The sequence below is a fragment of the Danio rerio genome, chromosome 9 (genome assembly GCF_052040795.2).
Source record: "Danio rerio strain M-AB ecotype USA chromosome 9, GRCz13ab, whole genome shotgun sequence".
NCBI classification, from domain to species: Eukaryota; Metazoa; Chordata; class Actinopteri; order Cypriniformes; family Danionidae; genus Danio; species Danio rerio.
The window spans coordinates 10706284-10719022 of NC_141029.1; the positions used below are offsets into that span (position 1 = coordinate 10706284).

At 36.3% G+C, this 12739-nt stretch overlaps 1 protein-coding gene across 3 annotated transcripts in view; it reads right to left on the reverse strand.

Moving 5' to 3' along the window:
• Positions 1-12739, reverse strand: part of thsd7ba (thrombospondin, type I, domain containing 7Ba) — a 435675-nt gene that overhangs the window by 156044 nt on the left and 266892 nt on the right. For all 3 annotated transcript variants that reach the window (XR_015499198.1, XM_087267488.1, XM_087267487.1), the window contains one exon: positions 7261-7452. Coding sequence is in view for 2 of the 3 variants with exons in the window: in XM_087267488.1 (XP_087123614.1) it covers positions 7261-7452 (192 nt within the window). In the remaining variant the exon portion in view is untranslated. The remainder of the gene's footprint in view (positions 1-7260; positions 7453-12739) is intronic.

Sequence of the window (12739 nt, forward strand, 5' to 3'; positions counted from 1 at the left end):
TGTTTACATCAGGTCAAAATATGATTCAGAATGATCCTAAATGCAATTTCCCTGACTTTAAACTCAAAAAATGTAAAACAACAAAGGTATGCAAATGTTTTGAACAATAAATAAGTGGTCTTGTTGTGACATTTAGTGGTTAGAAATGGTAGGTGACAGTTAAAAGTCTGTGTTATAGTGGCTAAAGTGATAGAATATTGAAATTATGTGTTTTTGAGACCTTTAAACATCCAAGATGGACAGAAAAAATAACTTATAAATCATTTCAGTGATAAGTGTGTAAATGAAGCACATTTACTTCGTTTTTAAGCCATTTTAGCATGTTTTTAGAACCATTTCCACTATAATAGCGCCACCTATAGCCCGATCTCCACAAAATTTTGCATGTTTATTCACATTGATATGCCACATCTGCTCACCAATTTCTGTGATGTTTTCGGTTTTCCTTATTGGTTTACAGGCATGTAGGTTCGTGTAGACACGCCCCTTTTGTTAATGAGCCTGTTACAGCTATCTAAAATGGAAAGTTCAACTTTTTTTTGATAATTATTGATCTACACAGTCCAGAGGTTCATACAACACTGGTTTCGTTGCAATTGAGTTAAAAACCAGGGACTAGTTCGCAAAAGTAGGTTTTGTTTATATTGATGGTTTTTTAATGAAAAGTTTGAGTAACAGCAGTGGTTTTAGTCTCAAACTGTTCAGTATGAGCAGACCTATCATATGATATGTAGATTAAGTGTTTTTTGTGAAATAGTGTGTAAATGAAGCAAATTTACTTTATTTTTAAGCGATTTAGCATTATTTAAAGACTATTTTTGCTATTATAGCGCCACCTATGGTTTGATCTTCACAAAATTTTGCAAGTTTCATCTCGTTGATATGCCACATGTGCTCACCAATTTCTGTGTTATTTTTGGCTTTCCTTATTGGTTTACAGGCATGTAGGTTCGTGTGGACACGCCCCTTTCTTAAATTAGCCTGTTACAGCTAGCCAAAGTGAAAGGTTCAACTTTTTTTTGATAATTATTGATCTACACAGTCCAGAGATTCCAACAATACTGGTTTCGTCGCGATTGAACTAAAAACCAGGGACTAGTTTGCAAAAGTAGGTTTTTCCTATATTGATGAATATTTAACGAACGGTGTGAGTGACAGCAGTGGTTTGAGTGTCAAACTGTTCGGTATGAGCAGGCCTATCATATGATATGTATTTTGTGTGGTTGCGCAAAAGGTTGATTGATACACAACCCATTACACCTTAAAAATGCGTAAAATCGCCCCCTAGTGGCCGATTTCTTTCAAAATTCTTACAGACCTCTAGGTCTATAAGTCGAACATGCCCAGCGAGTTTCGTTCCGATCGCTGATCGTTAACCTTGTTAAATGGCTGCTCAATCTTTATTGGCCAATGGCGGCCATGTTTTTTGAGATGTGCCAATGTCCTTATAATATGTCATGGCAAACTGGTCAAAGATACTGCATGCCAAATTTCAAGCTGATCGGACTAACGGTTGTAAGGTAGGGGTCATTTTATGGTTTTTAAGCTTTATAGCGCCACCATGTGGCCAAAGTCTGCGGGTTTTGCAGTGTCACCTCAAATTGAGCTTATACATGTGTGTACCAAGTTTGGTGATGATATCTCATTCTGTTCAAAAGTTATAGCTCCAATTAGCATTTAGCTTCAATTAGCATCGAACATTGTTGTGTACTGTTTCGAGTGAGAATAAAAATGTCAACTTTTTTTTGATAATTATTGATATTCAATGTCCAGAGAACATTTGAGAGGTGGTTTGGTTTAGATTGAGTGAAAAACCTAGGACTAGTTCGCAAAAGTAGGTTTCGGACAAAACGCAATGTAGCAGGAAAACGGTGCGTCGTAGAGCAAAAAGTGCAGCTGTGCACTTTTGTTAGGGCTAACTCAAGGATTCAAAAAATGTAAAGTTTTTGAGTCTACGACAAACGGTGAACGTATAGCGGCCAAAAATGTCCAAAATATTGGTTTTTGGCGCTGTAGCGCCACCTATGGTCCGATTTGGCTGATCTTTGGTGAGAATGTAGTGTACCGGGGTACTACGATCTGGCCAAGTTTCAGCTCTCTCGGCCTTACGGTTTGGTCTGGGCAATAGTGACTTCGGCAGAATAATAATAATAATAAAAATCCTAACAAATACAATAGGGTTTCAGCGCTACGCGCTTGACCCCCTAAAAATCTTAACAAAAACAATAGGGTTTCAGCGCTTCGCGCTTGACCCCCTAATAATAATAATAATAATAATAATACAATGCTGTTAATGATGATGACAATAATGACAATGACAATAAAATTACCACTACTACTACTACTACTAATACTTATAGTAATAATAATAATAATAATAATAATAATAATAATAATAATAATAATAATAACAAGAAGAAGAAGAAGAAGAAGAAGAAGAAGAAGAAGAAGAAGAAGAAAAAGAAAAAGAAGAAAAAGAAGAATAATTCTTGCCCTCACATTCTTGCTCTCTTTTCTGAACTTTCTATCCCTACTGCTATTGATGACTTGTAACAAGGTTGTGTTCAATATGTTTTCAAACTTTTGATTAAATCCCAACAAATGAGTAAATCTTTAAGTTACTGGTTAACTTTAACAAAATAACCATTCATTGCTCTCATAGAGTATTTAAAGCCAAGGACAAAATGTCTGGTAGTGACAGTAGGCAGTGCTGTGGCCTCACAGCAAGAAGGTCGCTGGGTCACTAATTCGAGCCTCAGCTGGGTCAGTTGGCCTTTCTGTGTGGAGTTTGCATGTCCTCCCTGTGTAAGTTTCCTCGGGGTACTTCGGTTTCCCCCACAGTCCAAAGACATGCAGTACAGGTTAATTGTGTAGGCTACATTTTCTGTAGTGTATGAGTGTGTGTTTGAATGGGTGTGTGTGTGGATGTTTTCCAGAGATGGGTTGCAGCTGGAAGGGCATCCGCTGCGTAAAAATGTGCTGGATAAGTTGGCGGTTCATTCTGCTGTCGCGACCCCGGATTAATAAAGGGACTAAGCCTAAAAGAAAAGGAATGAATGAATAACAAAATGTCTTGAGATCGCAAGTCTGTATCCAGACCTACCCGTAGTAAAGAGATCTCAAGCTTGACACTATGTATAATTTGGACTTCCATTCATAACCTTATTGTAGATTTATCATTGAGTAATTGATGTTGTGCATTTACTTCTGAAATGGCTTTTATTGTTTGATTCTGTAATTGGCATGATACACTTTCATCTGGAATGTAAAGTGTTAAGTTTTGATGCATTCTGAATTCTCCTGAAATCTTTTATATCCTGTGTATTGTGTGGAGACTGATGCAACCTTGATACTGTGTACATGATATCCAACAAATCACACAAGACTGTTTGGAGCAGTCGGCACTACAGCTCAGGGACTATTCGGTAATACTTTATTTTGATGGTCTATTTGAGTATTAGTAGACTGTCTGCTTAATATCTTTTGATACTGCTCCTTCAACAGACATTTAACTAACTATAAGAAACTTTGCAAGAAAATGTCAACTTACACTACTAAACTAAAATTGAACAAGCAGACCATCAAAATAAATTGTGACCGACTATTCGATTTCTGGTTATCACTGATATTATTGTATAGAAATGACTAAATTAACTGCACTTTTAGTAAGTGAGCAGGAGGCAATCAAACTAATTCTGTATTAGTTTACCTTGCATCCTAATTCTGACTAACTTCAGAATGTCAAGAACATGTCCGTGAGAAACAGGCAAACCACAGGGGGTGAAAACTTTGTGCAGCATTGGCTCCCTAATGAACGTATAACTGAAGAGTATGGAATCAGATATAAATCAAAACTCTTAATTGATTCATGGACAACAAAAGTGACCTGTTCCTAATTGGAAATTCCTTATTAATTTGATGGTCAATGAAATTGGAGTCAGATTGAATTTGAAGCTGAAATCAAATATAAATAACTTCTAATAAATAACAGAATTCTTCTCAGAAGAGCTAGAAAAGGACATTTATCAGATTCCATTGTTGGGCCAATAAATTGGAATCTTACAACATATTTGGAAAGCAACTGAAACTCAAAAATCTGCCATAGATTAGCTATCAACCATAAGCTGAAATAAAAAAAATCATATCATTTGCATTTGACAAAAATGTCATGCTGATCGCAGATCAAACAACATGCGCATTCCCAATCAAAACCCTTCTCCATCACAATTTTCATTTCGAAATAAGTGCACTTACTCGTGGCTTCAGGCTGAATGTGTATTCCACACGTGACGCAGGAACATCTGTGACAAGTTCTGCGAGCTCAGCCTCCAAAATTACTTCTGCACTTTTTGTAATTAAAAGTAATTCCTACTCCATCTGCCCTTGAAGCTAATGACATTGTATTGACATTCAGCCTTTCTCCATAACACAGGGACTCATTATGAGTGTAACGTAGACTGGCTGAATATTAATAAGGGCTTGTCTGATTAATGACACTCTGTGGATGGTGTGTAGAGGCTAGGGCTTTATTTCCATTTTTCCAGATGCACAGAGAAAAGTGTAAGCGTGTGTGCACATGTGTGTGTGTCAGCGGAGGAGGCGGGAGTAGAGTCTCTAGACTAAGGTATATTTAAGTCTTAATTATACAGCTCTTTCTGTCATTCCAGAAAGACTGTGTGTGATTGGGAAAACCCACAGCTGTATGTAGGCAGACAGAAAAATGAGACCCTGCGAACACATTTTTATCACTGCCCCTCTCAAGCAAATATTCAGGATGTGAAATTGCTCCACTGGAGAAAACAAAACAAACAAACTGATTAATAGTGTTATGTCACACTCAGAGTGATATTAAGAGTAAATGACTTCCCTTGTCAAATCCATTTCACAGCAAGAAATTGTCTTCTTTGTTTTTAGTAAACATTTTGAGTGCCCCTATTATGATCCAGGATTACCTGTCATGTGGGGTGTAATGGAGCTGTTTGGGAATGTAAAAGGACTGCAAAGTTTCAAAGATCCCGAAAAGAAAGAAGTAATTCTGAACTGCCGAAATGAGTCATCAGCAATTCCAGTCTTTCAAATTCCTGCAAAATCTTACATAGATTTGTGATATATTTGCATAAAGCCAACCTATCTTTATTGGCTGCCTGAAAAAAAAACAAAGTCTGCTTTAAACAATATCCTACTGTTCATGTAACTGTTTACATGTGGTATGAAGGCCTCCAAAGCTGAAATTCAGAATGACAGTTTTGTTTGCAACATGTAAACTGTAAATGTAACTGTAAACTGACTACAGCAAACACTAGGCCATTATTACTGAGTGATGGAAACAAGTGGTTTGAAGTAGTGGTTTTATATGACAGACAAATAAATAAATAAATAAATAAATGAATGAATAAATAAATAAATAAATAAATAAATTTATAGATAGATAGATAGATAGACAGACAGACAGACAGACAGACAGACAGACATATAGACAGATAGACAGATATACAGATATACAGATAGATAAATAGATAGATAGATAGATAGATAGATAGATAGATAGATAGATAGATAGATAGATAGATAGATAGATAGATAGATAGATAGATGGATGGATGGATGGATGGATGGATGGATGGATGGATGGATGGATGGATGGATGGATGGATGGATGGATGGATGGATAGATGATAGATAGAAAGATAGATAGATAGATAGATAGATAGATAGATAGATAGATAGATAGATAGATAGATAAAAACCTGTATTGACTGATTGATTTATTCATTCATTTTCCTTCAGCTTAGTCTCTTTATCCATTAGGGGTCACCACAGCAAAATGAACAGCCAACTTATCTGCAACCCAGTACTGGAAAACATCCATACACACTCATTCGCAGACATACACAGCCAATTATTTTATTCAATTCACCTATACCATATGTTTTTGGACTGTGGGGGAAACCCACACCAACACGGGAAAACCACACCGAACTACCAACTGATCCAGCTGGGACCTAAACCTGCGGCCTTCTTGCTGTGAGGCAACAGTGCTAATCACTGAGCAACCCTGTCGCCTAAAAACCTGCAATTTTTTTTTTTTTTTTAGACTGAACTCTTAAAACTAATTTCCAGAGGATTATGTGCTATGTTTGACCACGGCTGGTGTCACATAAACAATCTTATGATCTACCAATCGGATGAATTCAAGCTTACATAAATAGCCCATTTTTCTTACCTCTCACCTCTGTTTTTCAATCTTTCTCCCCCTCTTTCCCTTCTACACTAAGGGAGCTCTCGAGACCCACCTGAGCTTAGACCTGCTTCTATATTAACTAACCAGGAGGGAGCCCCGGGCTCAAGGATCTCCGAGCTCAGGGCTCTCTCCCAGGACAGCATGCCAAACCTGCAATTATTATCAAGCATCAGCTAAGTGTGAACTCTTGAATCATTGTGATTATAATTCTGAGCAAAACAATTGTCAATATTATACATTTAAGGCATCACGATGGCGCAGTGGGTAGCACGATCACCCCACAGCAAGAAGGTCCTTGGTTTGAGCCCCAGCTAGGTTCATTGGCATTTCTTTCTGGAGTTTGCATGTTCCCCCCATGTTAGCATAAGTTTTCTCTGGGTGCTCTAGTTTCCCCCACAGTCTAAAGAAAAAAATTGGCCGTAGTGTATGTGTGTGTTCGTTGTGTAAAACATATGCTGGATAAGTTGGCGGGTCATTCCTCTGTGGCGACTCCTGATTAATAAAAGGACCAAGCCGAAAAGAAAATGAATGAATTAATGAATGAGTTATAAGTTGAGGCAGCTTAATATACACAACAGAGGTTTCATGGAGTAAAACTACACTTAAAAGCTGAGCCATTTAGTTGTCTAAAAAAATATTTTTATAAATTTATTTAAAATTCTGAAAAAAACGTATGCATAGCAAAATAATACAATGTACACTAATGGATTCTTAAATCATGTCAAACACTGAGAAAGCAGATGATGCTGCAATGTTTATTAAGAATATATATATATATATATATATATATATATATATATATATATATATATATATATATATATATATATATATATATATATATATTATGAACCTTCCATGAATCTAAACCTATTGTAGAAAACCTCCTAAACAAAGCAGTTTAATAGTGTGCTTTAGGAATGCACTGGGAATGAAAAAGATTAGGGGTCAAAGTCAAAACAATGTCACATGCACCATGAATCTGAATCAAAAACTATAGTATATGAAAATTAACTGACCTTCTCCAGGCAAGCCTAATATGGTGCGTATGCGGCTCTGACGGCCCTCAGAGTTTTTGCTGGAGCAGCTGTGAGAGCAGGAGGACCAGTGAGACCAGGAGCTGAGCACACAGTCACCAGAACAGGCCATCACACAGGACACCTCAGCAGGGGGAGACTCTTCTTCACAAAGCTCCTCTGGAACAAGCTGCCCTGTTCAGAGAAACACAAGACAAGATGCCATGTCACTGTTATTACTAGATATCAGAGGAGCTTATATGCTAAATGTAAATTTCTTTAAAAAAATAAATAAATAAAAAGCTGGTACTATTATCAGGAATATATTTTAACACTATTCACCTTATTGTAATGCAGAAGTAAGATTTCTTCTACAATTGTTTTAGGACTTCTAGTTCATTTGCCTATACAAGGGTAGTAAACGATAGCACAAAGTCATGCTACTTGCGCTGCAAAGAAGTATGTTTACGACAATACATAAAACATCTATCAAGAAAATCCCAGTTTGCAACACCAAGCAGCATAACAAGCCTTCTTATGGCAAAAAAAAAAAAAAAAAAAAAAATGGAAGTGAATGTGACCGGAAGTCTCGAGATTATTGTTCAAATACCTGTAAAATTCAAGTGAAAGAATGGAGTTCAATATGTATTGACTGAAAAATTCAAGAACAGACAAACATATACGCATGGACAGACAGACAGACGGATGAATGGATGCTTTTTATATACAGTCAGGTCCATAAATATTGGGGTATTGACACAATACTAACATTTTTGTCTCTATACACCAACACAATGGATTTGAAACTAAACGAATATATGCTTGAACTGCAGACTGTCAGCTTTAATTTGAGGGTATTCACAAACAACAGTTTGCATATGTGCCTCCCACTTGTTAAGGGACCAAAAGTAATTGGACAGAATACTAATCATCAATCAAACTTTTACTTTTTAATATTTAGTTGCAAAACCTTTGCAGTCGATAACAGCCTGAAGTCTGGAATGCATAGACATCACCAGATGCTGGGTTTTTAATCGCTGGTGATACTCGGCCAGACTGCAACTGTCTTCAGTTCCTGCTAGTTCTTAGGTAAATTTTCCATTCAATTTTTATCTTCAGCAAGTAAAACGCATGCTCAATCGGATTCAGCTTAGGAGACTGACTTGGCCATAGCATAATATTCCATTTCTTTCCCTTCAAAAACTATGCTTTGGGTCATCCTTCATCTGCTCTGTGAAGCGTTGTTCAATGAGTTCTGAAGAATTTGGCTTAATATGAGCAAAAAATGTTGCCTGAAACAATTCAGAGTTCATCCTGCTGCTTTTTGTCACATCATCAATAAATGCAAAAGAACCAGTTGCATTGACAGCCATACATGTTCACGCCATGACACTACCACCACCATGCTTCACTCCTTGGGATCATGAGCAGTTCCTTTTCTTTTCCATACTCTTCTCTTCCCATCAATCTGGTACAAGTTGATCTTGGTCTCATCCGCCAATAGGATGTTGTTCCAAATCTGTGAAGGCTTTTTTTATAACTCTATTCTAGCCTTCCTGTTTTTGAGGCTCACATCTTGTGGTGAACCCTCTGGTAAAGTATTCTCTTGTTTGTTGATTTTGACACACATACATCTACCTCCTGGAGAGTGTTCTGTTGTGAAGACTGTTGTGAAGGGTTATTTCTTCACCAGGAAAACAATTCTTCAGCCCAATATTTATGGAGCTGACTGTATATATAACTGCATCAAAACCTTAAACAACTAATAAACAACCCAAAAATCCTTTTTGATCCACTTCTAATGTTAACTACTGTATATTTATTTTATTTTTCTACAATTACACTACCTACATTTTAAGGATTTGCACATTAAAATATTTATTCATTAATTTTTCCATATTATTTATTCATTATTTATTTTATTTATATATTTTTTCCATGTGACGATGCAGTGGTGCAGTAGGTAGTGCTGTTGCCTCACAGCAAGAAGGTCGCTGGTTAGAGCCTCGGCTGGGTCAGTTGGCATTTCTGTGTGGAGTTTGCTTGTTCTCCCCGCATTCCCGTGGGTTTCCTCCAGGTGCTCCGATTTCCCCCACAGTCCAAACAAATGCAATATAGGTGAATTGAATAAAATAAATTGGCAGTAGTGAATGTGTGTGAAAGAGTGTCTGGGTGTTTCCCAGTGTTGGGTTACAGCTGAAATGGCATCCACTGCTTAAAACATATGCTGGATAAGTTAGCGTTCAATCCGCTGTGAAAAATGAATGTACATAAATTCTATATATTCCACATACACACAAAGTCTGCAGACTATTTCAGATTTCATCCAGTGATTTCCTGTGACCTTCACATTATCCAGATTTAGGCATTTGACAAATGAAAATTAGTCTTCAAACCCAGAGAGAAATTCATTGTGCTTTTGCACTGAGGTGGAATAAGCCATTGAATAAAATAGCCAAATAACTCAACATTACAAGAGTAAATCATAATCATTGCGAGATCTCCATTATAAATGTGCTCATATTCACAGCTTTCATCTTTTTAATGCAACTTAGATGAAGACAAAGTGGGTTTTATCTCCAAATAAGAGACCAACAATTGCCATTCATCAGCTTTTTGTATTGGATCACAGAAATGGAAAACATGAAAATAGAGGGGGCAATTTAGATTCCATTATGATGAACACTCATATTCTGATGACGCTCTGGATCAAGACTGTCAAAGTTACAACAGCACACAATATTGTACTGATAATGCCATCAATTTCCCCACAAAAAAGAATCGGCTCTTCAATCTCCAAACAAATTAACTAACGGAAATATTTGCTTTGTGAATTGCCACCGATTTCACTAATGACTGCTTGATCAGATGGGCAGAATCCGTTTCCTTTCGCCTGCAGGAATGAAAAAAGGATTTGAACAGGAAACCGTATTTGAGAGGATGAACCAAAGGCCATTTAATTTATTGGATGCCAGCGAGCTATCAAAAGACAGAAGAGAAAGAGAGCTGAGCTGTCGGCTGAGGTTGGTGAGAGGAAAACTCTCATTTCATGCATGAAAGAGAGACATTAATCCTTCCATTCACTTTTTCAGAATTACACAAAACTTTCCTATAACGATTAAACCCCCAACAAACAAGCGCAAACCCTCGGAATACAGCACCACAATGGGTGAATTTCCCAAAAAGTTCAATAACTGAAAGTGAATGACAGGATTTGGCAGAAATAATGAGAGCTAAATCTCATCACATGCAGTTAAGCAATAAATAACAACCCAGGGGTAGATTTGCTATCTATTTATTTTTGCCCTGCTGTAACTGCAACCACGTCAAGAGGCTATGAATGTGAGATGGCTGATGTTTTTGATCCAATGAGGCAGAGATAGAAGATTTTCCCTAAGGCGAGTCTCCAGCCCTCCGCCTCCAACCTTTAGCACCCTGCTTCTTGAGTCATCAAAGGAAAAAGGCTGGCGTAGAACGGCTCTAGGCAGGTTTTTGGCAATCAAGTTGCTATTGCAAAACACTACAGGCAACCATGTGATCCAGATTTCAATGAGTTTGAAGATAACAGTTGTGGGTGTGTGAGGTGGAGGACGCCTGAGCACAATTTAAACCGCAGACAGACAGACCGGGAAATCTCTTAGCCACTTTGAGCTTTCTGCACCGTGAAAAGAGGTATTTGGTCTGTTCTATAAACAGAGGTGTTCAGTCTATTCTTAGCACCAGCAGTTATTGACCGACTGAAATGAATGCATTTCCACTGGCTTCAGCAAATGCAAGGAAATAATAAAAAAAAAAAAAAAAGACAGATTACCTGTATTAAATTTGGAGATTTTAAGCACATCAGAGTTGTATTCTTAAAGAATTCCTTTTTGCTCACTAAGCATATATTTGATGAAAAATACTGTATATGATGTTCAGAAAGCCTTCTATTACACTGTAAAAAATGGCCTTGATTTCAACGGTAAAAAACTGTAAAAATGCTACCGTACAAATCCGTAACCTGGTTAACGGTATGTTTCCTTAATATATACGGTGAATAACCGTAAATTGACTTTCCCAGAATTCCCTGCATGGCACATAACTTTTTATGCATTTGGTTGACATTATCATGGATCTTTTTAGCTGTTTCCCCATCAGTTATGTACATTAGAGATTTATGTTAGATCTAATGTTGATAAACAATGTTTATTTCATGACTTTAATTTTATGCGTGTTACCATACTGGTGTTTAGTAGCTGTGTGAATGACACTGAGCACCTTCTATATGCTGATACTCTTCTGCTTGTGGGAAAAGTTGATTGTGATGAGCATTGGCTCATTATGTAACTTCCTCATTACCACCTGCATGTGGGTGTGCTAACGTGTCTAACTGTCTAACAAAAGATGTGTAAATGTTGATCATTCAAAATACAGACATTTTACCTCTATAAATTAATAAAATACGGTAATTTACTGTAAAAATGAAAAATAACTTTTACGGTTTGTACCGTGTTTTTAACAGTAAAGTACTGGCAAATTTTTAACTTTACGGAATTATTTTTTACAGTGTATGCTAATTTGCTGAACAAGACACATTTCATTATAATTACAAATTAATATGTTGAAATATTGGCAGTGTACAAGGTTACATTTCCATCATTATCTGATAAACAAGAGGCTAAAAATAACCCCTTATATTTTATATTTTATTTTATTAAAATTAATAAATGATTGTTTGTTTTACCAGTCGATCAAAAACCTTTTAAATAGCTTTGTATTATTATTGACAGTTCTGGATATTAAATATAAAAAAAAAAAATTAAATAAAATTGTTGCTAATTTTTGTACATTATGTTCTTGTTTTTTATGCTTTCAAAGCTTATGCTTTGAACTTGTCAAGTTAGCAAAACTGAGGCTTATTTAACTCAGCTTGAATGCTGCTTTTTGCTCAAGGACACATGCTGATGAAATATATTTTAAGAAGACTTAATTTTTCAACATTTAAAGCTAAATAGACCCTTAATTGAAGAATCACCCATTATGAAAAAAGCTAATGAAGTGTAAAGTGCAATTCATTATGCGCTTAATGCTTATCATAAACCTCTATGGTGACAAGTGGTAACTTCTTAGGTATCCAATCTAATTTATCAGTTTGCAAAGAACATAGTGTAAGAATCCATGGCAGTTAACAATCATTCATTTTGCAAAAGCTATTACGTGCCAGTGTCTTTTTACATACATTCATTTTAATGTCACACATGCAAGATTCAACATGTTTGCTCTCATACATTTATTTTAGATATATTTTTCATATATCTATTTTTATAGGTTACACACACAGTAGATTCAGAAATGTACGTGTTAGTTTTATTTGTATGTTTAACTTGTTTGGGTTACCCACAATCTCAGCCAATCTCATGTCAACAGCTCCTTCAAAATAGATTCACAGTGAAAAATCATGACAATACTTATTTGACCCACTGTATATAGAAATAGTGAAATA